Raw genomic sequence first — 23038 nt, 5'->3', positions numbered from 1 at the left:
ACATTTAATCAAATAGTCTTCTTAGAAAATAAAGGTCCTCTCAAACTATATGGCACTTCTTTCAATGGAAGCACGGACATGCAGTTTGATAAGAAGGCAAAGGACATGCCTCCCCAAAACAATCTAACAGAAGAGGAATTTAAAATGGTAAACAACATGAAAAAAGTTGTTCAACTTTTTTTCTTAATATTTATTTATTTATTTGGCTGTGCCAGGTCTTAGTTGCCACACGCAGGATCTTCGCTGGGGCATGCAGGATCTTTTCTTAGTTGCAGCATGTGGGATCTAACTCCCTGACCAGGGATCGAACCCGGGCTCCCTGCATTAGGAGCTCAGAGTCTTAGCCACCAGGGAAGTCCCTTCAACTTCATTAAAATGTAAAAATTCAAAATGGTATGACATTCTATGTTTTACTTATCCAATAAGTAAGGATTTTTGGAAAAGAAGGCAGTAGATTTCTATTTCTTACATGTACAGGTCAGTAACACTTGTGACCACAAATAAATGCCAGCATTTTTTTTTTTTTTTTTTTTTGGCTGCATTGGGTCTTCATTGACACGGGCTTAGTTGCTTCGCCGCATGTGGGGTCCTCCCGGACCAGGGCTCGAACCCGTGTCCCCTGCACCGGCAGGCGGATTCTTAACCCCTGCGCCACCAGGGAAGTCCCAATGCCAGCATTTTTAATCATCTACATTTCTAATCATATGTTTGTTTCTACTGATACATCCTCAGAGCAATAACAGACTTCAAAAGGTCAGGCCTGGGAAGATTTCTGGCAAGAAATGAAAGTTCTGTAAAATGCTTCCTGGAAAACTGAGGTCCATTTTGACTTGATTTTCCACATTTCAAGGTAAAATTATGCATCTTACCCACGGACTAATATTATTTCTACCTTGAAGTTAAATATCCAAACTTTATATTATTATTCTTGGAGCTGCTTTGTACTCAGCCATGTAGTCAGAATTGTGTGCTTATGGGCTTCCCTGGTGGCGCAGTGGTTGAGAGTCCGCCTGCCGATGCAGGGGACACGGGTTCGTGCCCTGGTCCGGGAAGATCCCACATGCCGCCGAGCGGCTGGGCCCGTGAGCCATGGCCGCTGAGCCTGCGCGTCCAGAGCCTGTGCTCCGCAACGGGAGAGGCCACAACAGTGAGAGGCCCATGTACCGCAAAAAATAAATAAATAAATAAAAATAAAAAAGAATTGTGTGCTTATGAATGCAGTTATAGGTTCTCACAAAAATTAAAAGCATCACACGATAACATATTTGCTGAAGAACTCCCCACTTGTGTCTCCCCATCTTAGCTCTTTCCTTGAGTCTATTCTTTCTCACTGAATTATTCAGTCAAAACAGACTAAAGACAGGATGCATAGCAAAAATAGAGGCAATGATAGAAGAATAATGGTCTGGAGATTGCAGTGGGGTGGGGGGAGAATATGCCACTGGCTCTGGATTCTTAGATTTTTAGGATATGGAAGAGAACAAGCAATATCGTCTACAGGAGGCTGCAGGGGAGACAAGTAAGCCCCGTCGAGGAGACAGAAAGAATATTCTGGGAGGAGGTTAAGATACAAGAAAGTTTGCTTACCACGGAGAAAAGCAGCAAACAGATAAGTGGAATGTTTGGCAGGAGAGGGGTGAGGAGGTAAGAAAATGGATGAGAGAAGGGAGGCTTGCCTGTAGGAGGGAATACAAGGCTTTATGAAGGTAAGTATAAGAGAAAAGATGAATAAAGGATATTCAAATCCAAGCATAACAGTCTCATATATAGCCTTTCTTTTATTAGCCCATAGTGAGAGGCTTATAAAAATGTTATGTTCTTGACTTTTAGGCATTTTTAAAAATATTACATTTTTATAAAATTTCTCTGCCATAAAAAGAAACTAAAAAAAAACTAAAAAAACTAAAAAAAAAAAAAAAGAAACTACCTTTGCCAGAGCAGGAAGGAAGCCAGTGAACCAAGTTGCTCACTGGGAGTATAATTATAAACATTTAGCATTTTTGAACATGAGAAAAAGAAAAGCTTTTATTTAATAGTCTTCAGGATCTCAAGAAAGAATTCATCCTCCATTTATTTTCAGGGAGATGTGGTGCTTCTTGGAAGAAGCTCAGAGGATCCTGCTATTAAATCAAGACCCGTGCAGGAAAAAAAATTATCCACTCCACAATAACATGGCATGTAACACAAAGCCAGTGGTACTTATCCAGCAGGGAGAGGGCCCCTTCAATACAGGGACTCCTACCGGCTGGCTTAATTACAGCACAGCAAGACAATCCACTACAAAGACAGTGCAACTGAAAGGAGACCGCTGACATCCACCCTAGGTTCAGGGACAGATGGTTCTGCTGCTTCTCTATGAGACCTAGAAAAATCTGCAAATGGATATATGCCAACAAGTTTTCAACTACCAGTATTTTTTTTTAAGCCTACCATATGCTACTATAAAAATAATCCTTAACTTGAGAGTCAATCAGCAAAGATTTACTGAGCTGGGACCAGGTGTAAGGGATAGGAAAAGGCCTAAAGCAGCTTACCATCTAGTTTAAGGACATGGATTAAACTCTGATTTAATTTAAGGGCTTTTCACTTTTTCCATCATGCTGCACACACAGAATTACAGCAGAGGCCATAAAACGACGGCCTTAAAAATTTTCAGATGATAACAAACACAAATTTACAGAAACAGAGTGGTTCCACCCTGGAAAACATGGCTTTAAACAAGGGATGATGCACTGAAGCCTAATTCAGCAGTCAAGGTAACTGAACATTGTTAAAGCAGTCACCATAGCAACCACAGGGACTAGGGCACAAGACAGATAATTAGTCCCTCCAATTATTCAGTTATAATACAGTCACTAAATAACAGCCCTGAGTAAATTCTATCTTGTAAAAAGTTTTAAGGAAAATGAAAATTTAACTACAAACTTACTAAAGAAGGACCAAGCTATTACTATCATACTGTTTTATTAAATTAACGTAAATGCAGCCTTTCTGCATGCAGCAAACTCTGCCTTCCTGGTCACTTTAAAGGATGTGAATTAATCAAAATCATAAAATTATTTTTATTTATTTTTTTGGCCACGCCACAGCTTGCAGGATCTTAGTTCCCCAACAAGGGACTGAACCCCAGGCCATGGCATCGAAAGCGCCAAGTCCCAACCACTGGACTGCCAGGGAATTCCCCTCAAAATCATAAAAGTAAAAAAAAAAATCATAAAATTCTTCATTCTTATGTGTGAATGTACAATAATGCCACCCAAGAAATTGAGTTAATTTACAATTTCTATAGCACACACAATTCATATTTAATACTCATAACAAGTCTATGAACTAAGAAAGCACAGCTCAATGAGTTTGAATAAATTAAATGAATGTACAGCACTTGGAGAAATGCCTGTCACACAACCAGCACTATGTAAGTCCAAGCTATTACTTCTATCTTACAGTAGTATTACTGCTGATATTATTATTATTGTTAAAAATGCAAGTTTTGAAGTCACACTGCCTGACTCAAATTTTGGTTCCATCATTAACTAGACAAGTTACCTAATCCATCTGTGACTCAATATTCTCATCTATATAATGGAAATAATAAAAACATCTACTTCGTAGACTACTGAGGGTGTTGAGATCAGACAGAGTACATATTTAGCAGACTACCTTGTATGTGGTCCGGGGCGAACACAATTTAGCAATTATAACAGTTTAAATGTTTGGTCTTGGCTCCTAGCCAGTAAACAGGGAATTGGAATTAAAACTGGGGTTTCCTGACAAAAGTGTTTAGAACACTTTCTACAGCCACACTGCTAGGAAACATAGAAACAGTCCATTTAATCAAACAGATACACCCAAGTATTATTATAACATAGTAACAAAAAGTAACATTGCTTGCACATGCTGACATCAGGTATGGAAAGGCTTTATATGTTGTAAGATAATCAGGCCAGATGCTCCTGCTGAAACATATACCACCAAACATGCTACCTTGTTCTCTTTTTTCTACTATGATTTTTTTCCTTTTTGAAAAATATAGAAAAATTATATATCTGAGTAAGGTATCACCACAGTAAATATTTGAGAGTACGGTTTCAGGTCACAAAAGCAAAATAACTTGTTAGTAAAACAACCACTTTAAAATACTAAGTATTCAGTGAAAACCAGAGTCATGATAAACCAAAACAGTGCTATACCTCCAGGTATTAGTAACTATTTCAGGAGTCTTAAGCAAACCTGATAATAAAGCTCTTAAATAAAGAACTGGGATATGTTTAAGAAAGAACCACTTTCCTAATTTAAGAATGTTCAAACTGGGCACACAGTGGTCCAGGTAAGCATGGGTGGACATCCTTCTAGAGAGATTGGAGTTCAGGGCAGGACTAGGACACTGAGGATCCAGGAAGGAGGGGAAGGGGATCTGAGAAACAGGGAAGGAAGGAGATGCCCAGTCATCTCCTCTTTCTCTGTTCTCTCTTCCCTCACTCTCAAAATTCACTCCATTTGGAGACTTCGCTGGTGGAGCAGTGGTTAAGAATCCGCCTGCAAACGCAGGGGACACGGATTCAATCCCTGGTCCAGGAAGATCCCACATGCCGCGGAGCAACTAAGCCTACACGCCACAACTACTGAGCCTGCGAGCCACAACTACTGAAGCCCACGCGCCTAGAGCCCATGCTCTGCAACAAGAGAAGCAACTGCAATGAGAAGCCCACGTACTGCAACGAAGGGTAGCCCCTGCTAGCAGCAACTAGAGAAAGTCCATGCACAGCCAAATATAAAATTAATTATTTTAAAATCCTGTTTAAAAAAAAAATTCACTTCATTCATCAAAAAGTCAAGTTCAGTGCTTGGTGATATAAAGTTGAATAAGACACAAAGAGAAAACAGACATGAAAATCAAAAATCACTGAACAAGGAATATTAGAGTTGCCTTGGGTTTTACAGGAGAGCATAGAGAGACATCAGCTAACCAGAACATGTACTTTGGGCAAGGTTATGTGCCAGGTGGTCCTGCACTTACCATCTCATTCAAAAATAAACATAGTCCTGTTTACTGTTCCTATTCAGTAGATGAAGAAATGTAGGCTTTGAGATATAAGAGGTACACTCAGAGTAAAATTTGGGTCCTTTTAATCCAAGTCCAGGGCTCTTGGTAAGGCATGATGACCCGCCTCCAACTCCTCTGCTTTCTCATTCTTGACTTTGCTTTCTTCTTTATTTTTTTTCAATAGAAGGGCAAGAGTGTCAGTGTCTTGATCAGAAGTCAAAACTCAAATGTCAAGGAAATCCCTGGCATCCCAGTGGTTAGGACTCCACACTTCCACTGCAGGGGGCACAGGTTTGATCCCCGCTTGGGGAACTAAGATCCCACAAGCCGCACAGCCAAAATAAAACGTCAAATGTCAACAAGGAAGCGACAGATGATACAGTAAGGTGTTATGGATGAGATGGAATGGTGGGGACTGTGGTGAACTGGAGATTCACGCCCTTTCTGAAGAAGAGGGACTCAGCTCCAGCCCACTGATGTCATGAACAAATGTGGGCCCAGGGCTTTGTGAAATCTTCCAATTTTTTGAGAGAGCTCTGAAATACAGATTTTTTTACATGACTCTCCTTATTGTAAAAAAAGAAGCTCCCTGCACCAGATGTTTCTAAATCACTGGGCTGGCTTTTGCCTATGGGGTACCGGTTTGTGATCTCTACTCTGGATGAGAGGCAGCCCATCTCACTGGCACTGCTCTCCGTCACTCTGTTATTTCACCTGCAGAGTTTAACAACCAAGCAGCCATTGCAAAACAAACAGCAGGGCTGGCGCAGCTGTTGTCAGCAGGACTTTAATTCTGCAGTATTAGTAAGACAGCCATGTTTAATGATAGAGTTACAATGCTGAAAACAATTCAGACATCCCCCGTTCCAAAATCCATCAATGCCTGACTCACTTCCTTAACATCCCTACCAAACAGCTTTTTGGCTTCTGCTTAAACATCTCCGTTAGCCAACAAGGAAGTCTCTCTCCTCAGAAAACCTGCTACTTTTCCCTCTGCTCTTAGCCTTCCATAAAGGAAGGTCCTTCTTCATATTAAGTTGAGCTCTGTATCCTCGTATCTGCCACCCATTGGTGCCTGGATCATTATACCTAGAACACAATATTCCAGGAGCGGATGGACAGACGTTTACCATCACATTCTGGACAGTGTTTCTGTTAATGCAGACTAAGGTCACATCAGCTCCTTCACAGTCTGGTACACTTGCCTCCCTGGCCCTCAGGGACTACAGTGTGATCTAGCACTGCAAGCGAGTCAAGAGATCCACAGCAGAGGGGAAAGAAAGCTGTTATTAGTACTAGTCACATTTTTTACTTTAATTTCAGTTTAAGGATATATTTATGCCCCAGTCTCCATGTTTCTAATCTAGAGTACACACATTGCTTCCTATAAATGATTAACTCTTTAGTTTAAAAAATACTGACATCCATTTTAGTAAATGGAGCAGGTTGGTTGCCCTCACAGAATGTCAGAAGTGTATATATATGGCTAGTTTGTTTTAGTTTTAGGAAGAAAAATGACAACATTTTAGCTTCGTAATAAAAGGAAGAAATATGACTACACACAATGTGTATCATGAAATGTAGCCAACTTAAGTCCAGTAAATTACAACACAGAGTATAATAACTATAGGATGATGCTTGTTTTTCTGTCCAAGTCATGAATCCTTTCCAAATGTTAAATGCTTTGGCAGACATATTTTAAAATTCTTTTTTAAACAAAGCATCAAAATCAGGATCCGTGAGAATTTTCAAATTCAAATAAATATGGAATATTTCATCTCCTAAATTTAATCATGAAAAATTATTTATTCCTTCATTTTCATACCTCATCATATGATTTCTTTATATTCTTCTTAGCTTGTCATAAAGAAACACAGGAGCCATCCTGATTTCTCCCTTTCTTTTGCTCTCCCGATCAATTAATTAGCAAGTCCTTCGTCATGCATCCTGAATCATTCTTCTCTCACCCCCAAGTAGATCTCCTCCAGCCCAAGCCACCATCACCTAATACTGCAACAGCCTCTTCACTTGGCTCACTCCTTCGACAGTCTGCAAGGAAGAGCCAGAGTGATGTTCCTGAAATATTTATCAGATCACATCACTCCAGAGGCTGCCCGTTATGCTTAAAATAAAGTCCAGACTTCTTGCCAGGGCTCAAGGTCCTGGTCGCTGTCCACTGCTCCATCCTCCTCTCTAACATCCACACCAGCCCCTCCCTCCATATTGTAGGGGTTCTCTATGGAGGGTAGTACGGCTCCACCCTGGGGGGAGAGGAGGTGTTTGGAAGGTGTGAGGGTGTTTTTTTTGGTTTATTCTTTGTATTTATTTATTATTTTTTACGTTTAAAATTCAGATATAATTGATACATAACATTGTACCAGTTTTTAGGTGTACAACATGATTTGTTATATGTATAATTGCAAAATGATTACCACAATAAGTCAACATCCATCACCTTCACATAGTTCCAATTTTCTTCCTTGTGATGAGAACCAACATCTACTCTCTTAGCAACGTTCAAATATATAAGACACTGTTGTTAACTACAGTCACCATGATGTACAGCAACAGTGCTTTTGTAATCACAATGACCTAAGAGTGGGGACACGCTGGCATACTGTGGGCAGGGCCAGGGATGCTCACCACCCTCCAGGAGCCCCACAGCCCCACAATGCACAGCACAGTTCTACCCTACAAAGGACTACTGCCAAAATGCCAGTAACACCAAGCTCATTCAAACCTCAAGGTCTTTACCTTTGCAGTTACTTTCAGTCCCGGACACTGAAATCTTTTCCAGGCTTGCTCGTCCTCATCACTTGAGATGTCTTCTCCTTTGAAAGGCCATGTCTGGCCCTCATTTCTTTTTTTTTTTTATAAATTTATTTATTTTATTTATTTATTTTTGTTTGTGTTGGGTCTTCGTTGCTGCGTGTGGGCTTCCTCTAGTTGCAGCGAGCGGGGGCTACTCTTCATTGCGGTGCGCGGGCTTCTCATTGTGGTGGCTTCTCTTGCGGCAGAGCATGGGCTCTAGGCGTGCGGGCTTCAGCAGTTGCGGCATGCGGGCTCAGTAGTTGTGGCTCGAGGGCTCTAGAGCGCAGGCTCAATAGTTGTGGCGTACAGGCTTAGCTGCTCCGCGGCATGTGGGATCTTCCCGGACCAGGGCTCGAACCCGTGTCCCCTGCATTGGCAGGCGGATTCTTAACCACTGCACCACCACGGAAGCCCTGGCCCTCATTTCTGAAATAGCCTACCCAGCATACCTGCCAGTCTTATTATTTATTCCTTTACCCTGCTTTCTTCACTTTTTAGCACACGTCATTATGCAAAACTATTTCTTTATTTCCTTACTCTTTTATGCTTTTCTCCCCCACTGGTATGTCAAGTCCCCGAGGGCAGGAACTTTGTACCCCCAGTACCTAACTACAATGCCTGGGACATGGCAGGTGTTCAATAATCATCTGTGAAATAAATAAACGTCCATAGTAATTTTTCTATTTAGGATTAGGAATTTTTTAAAAAAGCTTCTTTTTGACATACAGTGTCATCTAACCTTCATTTCTAGTTATTTTTTTTCCTATGTCGTTTTCCTTTTTTGCAATGGACTCTCCCTCAAAGAGTTGTTTTTACATGCCACAACTTTTATTTTTACATAAATACATAAATACAGAGAGGTAACAGTTTAAAATTCCCAAGTCATCACTTAACTCATTCACAGAATGTGAAAGAGGGTTTTCCTATGAGTAGTTTTTGTAAACCTCAGAGTATATGTGTTACTTCTTCTGCCAATAGGGTCAGGAGTCCAGTGGCATGACTGCTTCTGAGGACAACAATAAGCATAGGTGGTGGTGGTCCCTTCACTGTGAAAGGAGCAACTCCTGAATCCACCCGAAGAGAGAATAAGCATCACTTTTTGTCAAGAATGTTCACAAACATATTTTCAAGACCAAGAAGAGTAGAAAAATAATGCAACATAAATTTTTAAAAAATCATACTTCGAAAATAGATAGCTAGTGGGAAGCAGCCACATAGCACAGGGAGATCAGCCCGGTGCTTTGTGTCCCCCTACAGGGGTGGGATAGGGAGGGTGGGAGGGAGACACAAGAAGGAGGAGATATGGGGATATACGTATATGCATAGCTGATTCACTGTGTTATACGGCAGAAACTAACACACCATTGTAAAGCAATTATACTCCAATAAAGACGTTAAAAAAAAAAAATACTCCGAGAGCACTAAATCAAAAGTTCAAACCAGGTCTATGAAATGGGCTAAGGGAGAAGTGATAAGAGGGGATGTGTGGAATTACATCTAGATTTTAAGATATGATTTTATTTAAACATACAGAAATCTGTTAGGATATGCAAGAAGAATGAGTATAATCTGATTCCTTTTATGTTCCACACATTTAGATAGGGTCTAATTAGATACTAAATGCTAACCAGTGCTTCTCTTTGATGCATGGTATTTGAGGACTGGTATACAAGTATTGTGTGCATTTTATATCTTAATACAAACTGCCAAATCACATTCTCAAAGCTCATAGCAATTCATACTCCCACAAACAATGTATAAGAACGTTCACATTTCCACACACTTGGAAACACTGTATATTATCAATATTTAAAATTTTTCTAAGTTGATTGGTAGAAAAGTGAAAACTCACTATTATTTAATTTGCATTCACTGACTACCAATATCGAGCATCTTTTTACACATGTTTATTGATTATTTGCAAACCCTCTTCTGTTTGTCTTATAGTCTGTCCCCTTTTTCTATGGCATTATTGTTGTTTTCAATCAACTCAGGGTAGCTATATACTAGGGATAATAATCCTTTGTAAATCAATCATGTTGCTTTTTCTTTTTCCCAATCTGTTGTCTGTATTCCACTCTGGTTTGTGGTGCCTACCTCAGTTTTCAAAAAAATTTCTATGTAACCAAATGTGTCAGGCTTGCCTTTTGATTCTAAGTTTTATATCTTGCTTAGGAAGATTTCCTCCACATTGACATTTAATAAATGTTCCCAGGGATTTTCTCCTAATTAGAGTTCATTCTTTCATGATCCATTAAATCCTTGATATTCTGGTGTAAAGTTAATGGAAAGTGAAGGGATAAAAGATGAGAAAGAAAAGTATACAAGGAGAAAAAGAGACTGGAGAAGTCTTACTTTTTAATGTTAAACAGGGAGTTTTAAATGTGATGCTGGATTGCTGAATTTTTACTCCATATTGTTAATATTAGATTATAAAGGGGAAAAACCTCAAATAGTTTTGACTTGAAAATATAATTAAGCTATAAACATAAGGAGAAAATTATTGATTTAAAACTATCTGAACACAAATAACACTATAAAGGTTTTTTTTTTAAGAAGAGGAAGAATTACATTTTTCATAATATGAAAAATGAAAAAATATAAGTTGATAAAAAGAAATGAATTCCAGCTTAGGTAATATTTCATCTGAGCCTTTTCCATAAAAGTTTTAAATTTTACAGGAGTATGATATTATTTATTATTAAATAGACCAGTTAATTGGGAATTAGTGCAGAGATTTATTTTTCCCATGACTCTGGTAAGAACAAAATAACCAAGGGCAGAATTTTTATAGAGCTACAGGTAATAAAGGCACTCAAGGCAAAAGCGTTGATGTACTGCTTACATCTAAAGGTTCTTGCTTTTATTCAGATGTAGCCTCTGAGCATTCTTACTAAGAAGTCAATTCATTCATGCATTTTAAAGGCTAGTTTTATATTTTTTCTAGCATTTTTCATTGTTCCCAGCAGAAGGGTTAGTCAGAGGTCCTAGACCACTGTAGTCAGAATCCAAAGCCAAAAATCACTGTTTTCAAACATAAAGTTAATGATATTACTCTCCTGCTTTGACACTGTCGATGCTTTTCCCATGGTATATAGATCAAGCTCCTTAGCAGTCCCACAAGTGGCCTGACCCCGTTGCAGAGGCATAAGGGAGATACTCGTAGAAAAGCAGCAAAATGGAGGTTGAAGCTGAGTCAATGGCAACTGAGAGAAAAGACAAGAGAGGAGGAAAACAGCCATGAGTCCTAAACAGCAAAGGCAACGAGCGAGGAAATATTGTCTAGTATGGACAGAGCTCAACATGCAGGGTCTGGTCAACAGGTTAGAATCTACGTCAAGACCTCAGGGCCTGTGGCTCTCAGAGCCGAGGGAGTCAGGAATCAGAGGGTGGGTGAGCGATGAGGGCTCTCAGGAGCAGAAGCAGCCCAGCCACACGGAAGGACAGTGGCACTGAGGACCCTCACTGAAGGGGCAGCTAGGCAACCTGGTCACAATGGGGTAAGACTGGGAAGCTGCCACTCTCCAATTCACAAGAGGCCAGGAGGCTAAAACAAACCCGAAAACACACCAAACAGGGCACAGGAGCAGCAGAGACTTCCAGACCCCTTGTTAGGTGGAGGTACTTCTCATCTTGTCATTGGGACCTGGTGCTCAGGGGCAAAGCCTTCCCAGGCAGACGTCGCCATGGTCAGCCACGCCGGAGCCGAGGTGGGGGAACCGACAAGCCTCCTTCCAAGGCCCTTCATCGCCTCTCCCCAAACCATCTCCCACCCGTCATCCCATTTCAAATGCCACCTGCAACAACACAGATGCTGAAGAGCAACGATCGCTGCAATCCTCCCTCCTTTGCAGGCTGTTTCTTCTTCCTGAAGGACTCTGCCCCTCATCTGCCTGGAAAATCCCTCCTTGTTCTCCATGCCCCTTCACACGTCGTCCTGATCAGAAACTTTTCTCTGATTGCTCTGAGTTTGCTGCCCTCCACTTTGGTGTCCTATCAAGCACAGCCAACACATTATTATTTTTACTATTTTGTTATTATGATGAATTATTATCACCATCACATCCATCATTTATCGGGTGCTTACTAGGTGTCAGGGACTGCATTAAATGCTTTAGATGGATTAGTAACTATGTTACTAATAGTTACTATATAGTTACTATCTATAGTTACTATCTCCCTCCATTTCACAGAGGAGGAAAGTGAGATTCGTAGGGTTTTAAGTATTAGCCTAAGATCACAGAGTTACTAACCAAATTCAAATACAGTTTGTTCTGACTCAAAAACCCATGATCTTTCCAATAAAACACCTTAATCACATTTGTTCATGTCTTTTGCCTCTAACAGCAAATAACTAACTTAAAAATAAAGACCACGTTTTCCTCATTTTTGTACACCCAGCATAAACTTGGCATATAACTGATGCTAACTATTTAATACATGAATGAATGAATGCATGAATGACCAGCATCCATTCCAGTCCCTCAGGAACTAGAATATCAACTGTGGCACAGAACCAGTAATACAATGTTAAACTGTCCTTACGTCACGTTAGACTAAGGTCTACTAAATGGCTCATATCGTCCAGAATAAGGGACAGAGTAGAAGAAAGTTAAGTAAAGATTATGGTTCAAGGACCCAGGCAAGTCAACACAGTATCTTTTTTAGTAAACTGATTTAATTGGTCAAACAAATGCTTACTTTTAAAACAGGTAGTCTAGTTCAACCTCTTTTCAAAATAACTGTCTTAATTACTTCACCTTTTTCTTCCAGCCTAAATGAATGCAATACCACAGACATCTCTTACACACTCGCTGTGGGGGAGGCAGGGAGAACATGCGACAAATCTCATGAGCTACCAGGTTAATTTGATCTCCTTCTCCCTGAAGGAGGTTACAGTCTCCTTGAACGTACACACATGTGGGGGAAAAAAGGCGTAGGACACGGTCTCCTGTTCTCAAATCCTCCAAAAGTTTCCCCTATCATTCAAGAGTAAAAGCCACAGTCCTGGTAACAATTTAAAAGCTGCTGCATCACTGACACCCATTCCCTTTCTGACCTCATCTACTATTCACACCCCACCCCAACCCCTCCAGCCACGCAGCCTCTTTGCCCGTCCCTCTCAAGGACGCTTTCTCTGATCCCTCCCCACTTCACAGGCCATCTCCCCCCTTTCACGCTCTATTTTTCTCTATAGCATTTAGGACCATCTAACATTCTATTTCACTTATTCATTTTGTTTATTGTCTCCCCTTCCATTCTCCCACAGAATGTAAGCTTCATGAGCATGGATATTCCTGTTGGGTTTTGTCTCTGCTGTATTCTCAGCACCTAGATCTGTGCCTAACACATAGGAGGTATTGAATATATTGTTTTTGTAAGAAAGAATGAGTGAACCTTAGTTAGCTTTATGCAATGACCTACCTGTTCACGATATTTACTTTGGTGTCCATATTTCTAAATCACATTAGCATCACAAATTAAAATGCAACTTAAAAAGTTTTCATTTGGAATTGATCAATGATGACAGTTCTTAGCATTGTCATTTCCTGAAATGTCTTACTATAACCATTGTCTAAAAGTGTAATTGTGGGGCTTCCTTGGTGGCGCAGTGGTTAAGAATCCGCCTTCCAATGCAGGGCACACGGGTTCGATTCCTGGTCAGGGAACTAGATCTCACACACATGCCACAACTAAGGAGCCCACCAGCCGCAACTAAGGAGCACATGTGCCACAACTAAAGGAGCCGGCAAGCCTCAACTAAGGAGCCCCCTTTCCGCAACTAAGACCCAGCGCAACCAAAATAAATAAATAATTTTTTTTTAAAAAGCGTCCTAGTTCTAAATTATTTTAAAATATTAACGAAAGGGGTTTTTGATGTTCAGATCATTAGAATGAGATCATTAAACCATAGTTAATTGTGAATCACCAACACTAATAACATTTATCAACTTAAAAATACAATCCAAAGGGCCAAAAATTTTAAAGCATTTATAATTAGTTTTCAAGTGTGTTATATCCTTTTTTCTCTCCCTCTAGTGGTTGCTTTTTCTTCCTAATTATATTTCCTTGAGGTTTTGAGCTTAAAGGCTCAGCACACATACCAGCATTAGCAGAAAGAATGTCAGATTATGATTTAAAGGGGGGAAAATGGCCATGTATGCCAAAAAGATAATCTGTAAGATGGTGGTGTCTTCAGTTCATCAAAAGAAGCCATGTACAAGATTACACTTATCCTGTCTCCATCTAATTACCTCACATGGAGGTCAACTTCAAAAAATCTCCTAAAACTATCTAGAGAATGGCAATCAGTGAGGCTTATCAACAAAGCACATTCATGTTATAATATAAACCTCTTTCAATTTCAAAAATTGATGGCTAAGAGCTCTTCAGCAGTGGCATTTGATTCCACATTAGTCTGCAGTATGCCAGGAGAAAAACAAAGACCCATCATTCTGAACCTTCTATTTACAGACCCACACCAAACTGCGCAACAAAACATTCTTAAGGAAATTGCTACTGTTACTGTGTACTTCCCATAAATGTAAACAGGTTTCTTTTTTTCATTTCTAAATATAAAGATAGAAACATACCAGATAAATACTACATTTTAGTGTAGTGCTTTTTCTCCATAAAATAATATTTGAAAACAGTAAGCATGTATAACCAAAAGAACAAGTGATAATAACCCCAGAAGTTAAAGATCAATCCATCAAAGCAATTCTTTTCTAATATTCTATTTATGAATTTGTAAAGCTGGCATAAACAACTGCAAACAGAATAGAGCAACAAAACAGACACAACAAAGGAGACAAATAACTTTTAAAGGAAGCTTCAAACAACCCTGAAGGATCGAAAATTATATACTTTTAGCATGCATCTTAATTGTCTAACATAGTTAAGTTTTTCTGTTTTTTTGTTTTCTTTAACATCTTTATTGGAGTATAACTGCTTTACAATGGCGTGTTAGTTTCTGCTTTATAACAAAGTGAATCAGTTATACATATACATATATCCCCATACCTCTTCCCTCTTGCGTCTCCCTCCCTCCCTCCCACCCTCCCTATCCCACCCCTCTAGGTGGTCACAAAGCACCCAGCTGTTCTCCCTGTGCTATGCAGCTGCTTCCCACTAGCTATCTATTTTACATTTTAACATAGTTAAGTTTTTGATGACATTTGTTGGTTTTCTGAAAGGCTTTCCCAAGTGTCTTCATTTATAGAAAACAGAGAAGTAAAACGACTGTGCCATTGAGGTTTACATACCTCATGGCTCATGACTTCCCAGCTTTTCTTACAAACACTTCTATTCCTATGGAGTCATTTACTCCTAGAGTTGGAAGTTTCTAGGAGAGAGGCTCTCAGCCCTAGTTGCACCTATGAGGGAAGTGGGGTTAATATACTGAAGCCCCTCTCCACCTCCAATGACTGTTTGAATTGCCTCAGGGTGGGGTCCAGGCAGCAGTATTTTTATAAATCACCCAGCTGATCCTAATGAGTAATCTGTATTGAAAGTCACCTCTTCAAAAAGAAGACCTCAGAGGGATCTAAGCTCTGCACAAATACTTCTGATGTCCAGTTCCAAAATCTCATGTGAAGAATCTAAAGGCAATACACTACTTTATGGATGGTCATTTTTCAAATGAATGGTGATTTTTTTTATTTTCCTTTTTTTATTAAGGTATAATTGATTTACAATATTATATTAGTTCTCAGGTGTATAACATAGTGATTCAAAACTTTTACAGATCATACTCCATTTAAAGTTATTATAAAATATTGGCTATATTCCCTGTGCTGCACAATATATTCTTGTAGCTTATTTATTTTATACATAGTAGTTTGTACTTCTTAATCCCTATCCCTGTCTTGCCCCTCCCCATTTCCTTCTCTCCACTAGTAACCACTAGTTTGTACTCTATACCTGTGAGTCTGTTTCTGTTTTGATACATTCATTCATTTATTTTATTTTTTAGATTCCACATATAAATGATAACATTCAGTATCTGTCTTTCTCTGTCTGACTTATTTCACTAAGCATAACACCCTTCAGGTCCATCCATGTTGTTGCAAAAGCAAAATTTCATTCTTTTTTATGGCTGAGTAGTATTCCATTGTACCACATCTTCTTTATATGAATGGTTATTTTTACAGGGCATGGTCACCCACCATTTCCCCTAACAACTACCAACAGAGTTCCACAATCTTTGTACTTGTCCCTCTTCCTAAAAAATCACTTCCCTCAATCTCCACATGACTGGCTCGTTCTCATCATTCAGGTCTGGGCTCAGACGTCACCTCCTGGGAGAGGCTTTTCCTGATCATGCTTTCCCCAGCCAGCCCCCATCTCTTCACTCGTGGCATTTCTCACATCTGACACGCGTGTATGCTTTCTGACTATCTCCCCGTAAGCTCCATTCAGGCAGCTCCATCTTGTCTGTCTCGCTCAACCTTTTACCTTCAGCAAGAAGCATAGTGTCAACATAGCAGCCACTCAGAAAAACTTTTGAATGAATAAATGTAACAGAACAAGAAGTAATGGACATGCCTCTGATGAAGGCTGTGTTTAAAGAAAAAGAAGTAATGGACAATCTAAAGCAAAAAAAAAAAAATTCTGATTGGTTATATAATGTAAAATAGTTGATAATGTAGATTAAAAATATAGGACTAATAAAAATTATGGGTGGTTTTAATTTTCTTCATACCTTTGTATACTTTATTGTCTTCAATAAAAGTAAATTATCTTTACAATTACAACCAAAATAGTATAATAATAAAAATAATTTTTTATGGAAAGTTAAAAACAAAAAAACTCAACTGTCACAGGGCAAAGATGGGCTAACATAATGAGGCCCAACTGCCTGCATCATCCTGGCTTCTCCCCAAGACCCAGCATGGACAGGATGTGGCCACACTGCAGGACCAGCTCTTGCCGGCCCTGGAAACCAGCCACCTATTATGGTGTCCACGTAGGTCTGACACCAGCCAAGTAGACAAGGAATCAAAATCGCTTCCAGTTCACCCATAAAACTTCCCATCTTTTCCCTTGGTGTATCACAGGCCTGCCATGGGCCAACCAAACAAATCCCATCAGTTTCTTTCACACACACCTACACTAGTTTTCTCTCTCACAGGGCCACCCAAGCTATCCTGAGGGCAGACCCTGGGCCACCTCCCCACCTCTCCTGGTCTCCAGTGCCGACCACACTCCCTGAGGCTCTCTGGTTTTCTTCCCTAATCAGTCCCATTTGCTTCACACTTGAAACGCCAGTGCCTTAAAAATACAGCCCTGTCCTAGAAATATCTGTATTTTGAAAGGATATACTATTAAATTAAAAATGTCGGGCTTCCCTGGTGGCGCAGTGGTTGAGAGTCCGCCTGCCGATGCAGGGGACGCGGGTTCGTGCCCCGGTCTGGGAGGATCCCACGTGCTGCGGAGCGGCTGGGCCCGTGAGCCATGGCCGCTGAGCCTGTGCGTCCGGAGCCTGTGCTCCGCGGCAGGAGAGGCCACAGCAGTGAGAGGCCCGCATACCGCAAAAAAAAAAAAAAAAAAAAAAATGTCACGTTACAGAGTAATACGCACGGCATGAGTCCATTTTTATAAAAACTAAAGAATAAGAACAACAAAGAAGCGTGCATATGGATTCACATGTTTAAAGTTATTTAAAACAAGTATAAGAGAATACGCACCAAAGTATTAGCAATAGAGACAGAACTGGGAGGAGAGGAAGGGGAAACTATTTGTCTATGCTTTTATCCAACTGGGACTGTTGCCACAAATTGTCATAATTACACAATGGTAATTTCTTTTTTTTTTTTTTTTGCGGTACGCGGGCCTGTCACTGTTGTGGCCTCTCCCGTCGCAAAGCACAGGCTCCGGACGCGCAGGCTCAGCGGCCATGGCTCACGGGCCCAGCTGCTCCGCGGCATGTGGGATCTTCCCGGACCGGGGCACGAACCCGTGTCCCCTGCATCGGCAGGCGGACTCTCAACCACTGCGCCACCAGGGAAGCCCCACAATGGTAATTGCCCTTTAAAGGGCAATCAAACTCTTGCGGCCAAAAAAAGAAAGAAAAAAGTAAAAGTGGTAATGTACTCTCAAGTATCAGTCAGTGGGAGGTGAGTGACGTTGCTTCCAGCACCCCTAACCCTAGAGGTCTGCAAGGGCTGGTTTTCCTCACTGTGCCAGGCCAGCTTCTTGACCATTGTTTATGAGTTTATACATCTCTCAATTCAGAATGCAAACAGGATTCCCTGGCGGCGCAGTGGTTAAGAATCCGCCTGCCAATGCAGGGGACGTGGGTTCAAGCCCCGGTCCGGGAAGATCCCATATGCCACGGAGCAACTAAGTCCGTGCACCACAACTACTGAGCCTGCACTCTAGAGCCCGCAAGCCACAACTACTGAAGCCCACATGTCTAGAGCCCATACTCCACAACAAGAGAAGCCACCGCAATGAGAAGCCCGCACACCGCAAGGAAGAGTAGCCCCCGGTCACCACAAGTGAAAGTCCGCGCACAGCAACGAAAACCCAACAGAGCCAAAAATAAATAAATAAATAAATAAAAGAAAAAAGAATGCAAACAAACTGTGAAAACATCATTAAACTGTTCATATATTCCATATTCTGGAAATTAGGTTTGAATAAAATGACAACCAATTGCACAAATTATTCATTTGTCTTATTAAACTGAGAGTTGAGTATTTTATCATGCAACTTATTCCTCCCCTTAAAAGAAAACATGAACTTAAAAACCTCATATAACTCAGGCATCAACTTTACCCTCTGAAACTGCTCTTTCCCCCTAGAACCTTCCTTTGTGAATGGAACCACCTTCTAATTCATCCTGATATTCTCAAATCTACTCTCTTCCTCACATTCCACACCCAGTCACATCCAACACCGCATTCCACCCTACACCTCCTAAACAGCCCTCAGGTTTGTCCTCCCCTCACTACCCCTACTGTCTCTGCACAGCTCCAATCCACCCTCTACGACCAATACCATGACCTTTTAACTGCATGTTGACTGAGGTGTTTGAGCATGTCAGGGTAGTAAGGTGCAAAGAAAGTGGGCTTCTTCCTGAACCAGGTTTCACCACTTAGCTTTGTGGCCTTGAGAAGGACCCATAGCCTCTCTAAGACCAAGTTTTCTCTTCTGTATGATGCAAGCCATATCTACCTTGTAGAAGGATTGCTATAAGAATTACCGATAAGGCATACAAAGTGCCTAGTCCTAAATGGGGCTGTATACATAGTTCAATGCTTTATTACTTTAATTATTTTCTTATCTGTAAAAAAAGGCAATAAGCCTCTGAGTTACTTTGAAGATTAAACGATAAAATGTAAGGCACCAAACACAGTTACTGTTTCCTTTCATTTCCTTTTAATGGTTCCCCATCCCTAAGACAAAATACGGCCACTGCCACTTTCCCAATTTCATCTCCTGCTACTTCTCCTTTAGCATAATGAATTTTTTTTGTATGTTTTTTTTTTGGCCATGCCATGCGGCATGCAGGATCTTCCCCGACCAGGGATCAAACCTGTGTCCCCTGCATTAGGGAGCACAGAGTCTTAATCACTGGAGAGCCAGGGAAGTCTAGCATAATGAATTAGGTGCACAGTCAGACTATGCACCGCTTCACGCCCTTCTCTTCTTCAAAGCCATGTTTACAAGTAAAATCTTAGGTGTAATAAAGTCTTTTCTATATATTTCAACATGCAAGTTAATTATCATATTTTCAAATTTGGAATGCAATATCCATAAAGTACAAGTGTATTTATTGGGAAGATAGGGAAGAATATTTGTAAGCATAAAATTCTGAAAAAAATCTTCAAACCATGGCTGCTGTACATGTTCATGCAAATATGATTAATGTGATGAGAGATTATAAAATCTTGCTAAATGGTATCTGAGAAATAACTTTGCCAGGGATGAAACCTTGAGTTGAAATAAAAAGGAAAAATGGTACAAGTTAGAGAAACTGGGTCAAAAAAAAATATGATTAAAGTGATTATGCTTGTTCGTTGAGGTTGCTTATAAACACTTTCCAAAAGTATATGTCCATATACTTTAGATGTTTTAATTAATTTGATAATAAATGTGATAAGTATAACATGTCTTCTTTAAAAACAACAAGAGATAAAAATACTAGCTTAGATAGATAAATTCAATGTTAACTTTCTCTATGTTTATTCATAGACTGGAAAAGAAATATGGGGGGGGTTCCTCATATGATTTTATGATTTAGAATTTACAAAGAGAAGAGAAACTAACAATCTTTCTAAGCATAAGAGGAAAAAAATTAGTTCTGTTTAAAGATGAATTCAGGTAAATGGCTTTTGTCAGGTCCCTAATGTGACAATCTCTAAAAGTATGTAAGTTCAGTGTTTATTTCTTGAATGATTTAACTATAGTCCTGAAAAAGCATCAAGTTGGCTCTAAGACGAAAGCTGCTCTGTGTCCACAAAGTGCTTCCTCAGCAGCTGGTGTCTATCCTTAGTATCAGGTTGAGAAAATGAGCAAGGAAATGAGTTGAAGATTCTTAGCAGACAGTCCACTGTATCCCAGCTGCAAAACTTTTCTAAAGTTGTCACATGGATGTGTGTTCTAAAATGTTACCAGGAATGCTGAATCATTTCTTTCTAAGGGGATCTTTTAAAACTTTACTACATTCTAAATTTAAAACATTTTTAAAACAAAAAACAAAACAAAAACCTTAAATTCTAGGTTTTTTTTTTTTTAATGAATGTTTATTTTTAAGTTTCAAATTATCGTAGAGAAGACTCTTCTTCAAACACTATTTTGGCTTGGGTGACAGGCACAGTGCTGATTTACACATATCCCAAACATACAATCAGCCAGGCCCTGAACATAACTGGGCATGGGTGCCCCCCAGGCCACTGAAAAGCAAGCATTACTCATGAAATCATAAAGCCGTGATTAAATATTCTAGTGGACATGTGCTTTGTCCAGCTCCCCAAAGATAATGAAAAGGAGAACATTATGATGATCTCAGAAGTCATTCTTTTCACATCATTAGTACTTTCCTTTCAAGTGTGTTCTTTCAGAATTACAGTAGTCATGTAGGCACCGGGCAGAGCCCTAATGATATGAGGCCAAGCCAAAGAGCAATCCAGACTTAGGGAAGAAAATAACTAGAAAAAAATTAATGAATTCATCATCTTGATTCTACACATCTTCAGCAATACTGCTCACCTGCATTATTGTCAGAGCTGTATACAGCCTGGGAAGGAGGGCAGCAGCATTGCTGGGTGCTGACTCTTGAAAACAACATGACCTTAGAGACAGCCGTTTCGCGACACTGCAAATTACTAACGTCCAGCTTGGACTTAGCACAGTATTTTTCTGTTGACATTCCCATAAACTGGTCCAATTACTTTTAAATGAATCATATCTGTTGAAACAGCCTGGAAATAAACCAAAGATTTTATACTTGGTTTTATAGTATAGAGCAAGAACATCACTTCCTATATATACCTGCAAATGAACAAAACTTCCTTTTGAAAAATCAGAGCGCTAACAAAACGCGTTTTTCAAAAATGGCTTCTATATGCTATCATCACTGCAATATCTTAGTTCGCACAATTATTTTGGATTTACTTTTCAAACAGGAAACATTACTGAGACTGATTTAGCTCATTTAAATAATACTCCCAACTAAAGTATACATCATGTTTAAAGGATCAAAATCACAGGTCTCACTATCAAATAATCAATATAATGATTTTTTTATTACCTTAAAATACATTTTTATATAATAGTATAAGCCAGTTCATTGAGAACATAAAATTAAATTATATTTATGCCAAATGCAACTCAAAATACATATGTAAACAAGTATCATCTGGCGAAAATAATCCTGATAAACTTTTATTAACCTCCTGCTGTACAGAACAAAATACACCTCACTGTTTTACAGAAAAAAATTATAATTGGTATTTGCATTATTCTCTATTAAGAAAACACTGTTACACCATTCTTACGAAACATTTTTTGTCATTTTTCCTATTACTGCTGATGAAAGTAATACAGGTAGTGTTTAATACTAATCACTTCCTATACTCCTCAATTTTCTTAGTCTTTCTCCGACACTAACCAATATGCACTAGTGAATGCTTGATAAAGTATATCTTCTTCCAGTATAAATTTATTCTTTCATAAAATACTTATTGTATGCTCACTATGTGCTGGGCTTTGTGTTAAAGACTTTGGATGCAATATAAATTAAGACAGATTCCTTGCCTTAAGAGCTCATGGTCTAGTGAAGGCAAAAGACAATTGCATTAAGGTTTACTATGCACGATGAATACAATGACACAGAAAAACCCTAGTAGGGTTGTTTGAATCAAGCAGTAAGGACAGTTAACAGTTAAAGTCCATTTCATTAAATTAAGTCTACCATCTTTATCAAGGAGGTGGTAGCTAACACTGCCTGGTTTACACTTCCTTGTCTTGGTAAAGCAGTGTTGATAAGTGTAGACAACATCAAAACATCTCTGAAAATTACCATCACCTTCCTGACTTCACAAGGTTTAGCATCACTGAATTCAAACATACCAGCTTAAGACCTAATCTAAGTTGGAAAATACCATTAAGTCCAGCTGTAGTTAATAGACGTGTACATGGTAAAACAAAACAAAACAACAACAAAATGAACTAGAAAGGTACAGCCTAACGCACAAAAAATCAGATTTCTAACTGGGGTTTTCACCATATGTTTATGTTCTGGCATCTAGGCATCAGAATAAAAATAAGACATACCTGAAACTATAAATGCTTACCATATTATGTACTAAATTAGAAGGCAAATTGATTAGATCTGTCATAAATCATGTTTTTTAAATGTAATAACACAAGACACCCCTTGAAAAACTGTTTAAGTACATTATAAGAATAAAAACGCATATAGAGCAAATTAGAAATAATATTTTAAATGCCAATATGCACCTAAAAATAAAGACATGCCACATAGAAAAGCGGTGTGTACATTTACATTTATGCTACCCATAGTACCCCAGGAACTGGGTAAAAGAGACTGAGTTCCTTCAACAATATGTATATTCTTCTAAATTTTTGATATTCACTACTTATTTTCTTCTAATACATTAGCCAGTCTTTAAAAGAAGCCAAATACCAAAAGATCAAAGAGGACAAGTGTTA

At 39.4% G+C, this 23038-nt stretch overlaps 1 protein-coding gene across 7 annotated transcripts in view; it reads right to left on the bottom strand.

The window, feature by feature from the left end:
• The window catches only part of BICD1 (BICD cargo adaptor 1), a 204816-nt gene that overhangs the window by 179788 nt on the left and 1990 nt on the right, over positions 1-23038 (bottom strand). Inside the window, exons 2-3 of one of the 7 annotated variants that reach the window (XR_010932313.1) lie at positions 11653-11848; positions 10445-11061 (exon numbers count right to left, since the gene is read on the bottom strand). The exons of 5 other annotated variants lie outside the window; for them this stretch is intronic. Coding sequence is in view for 1 of the 2 variants with exons in the window: in XM_067696106.1 (XP_067552207.1) it covers positions 21208-21285 (78 nt within the window). In the remaining variant the exon portion in view is untranslated. Of the gene's footprint in view, positions 1-10444; positions 11062-11652; positions 11849-20672; positions 21286-23038 lie in introns of those variants that run through there. One more of the 7 variants, XM_067696106.1, reaches the window with a different exon arrangement.

This window comes from Pseudorca crassidens, chromosome 11 (genome assembly GCF_039906515.1).
Source record: "Pseudorca crassidens isolate mPseCra1 chromosome 11, mPseCra1.hap1, whole genome shotgun sequence".
NCBI classification, from domain to species: Eukaryota; Metazoa; Chordata; class Mammalia; order Artiodactyla; family Delphinidae; genus Pseudorca; species Pseudorca crassidens.
This window is presented reverse-complemented; position numbering and strand designations above follow the sequence as displayed.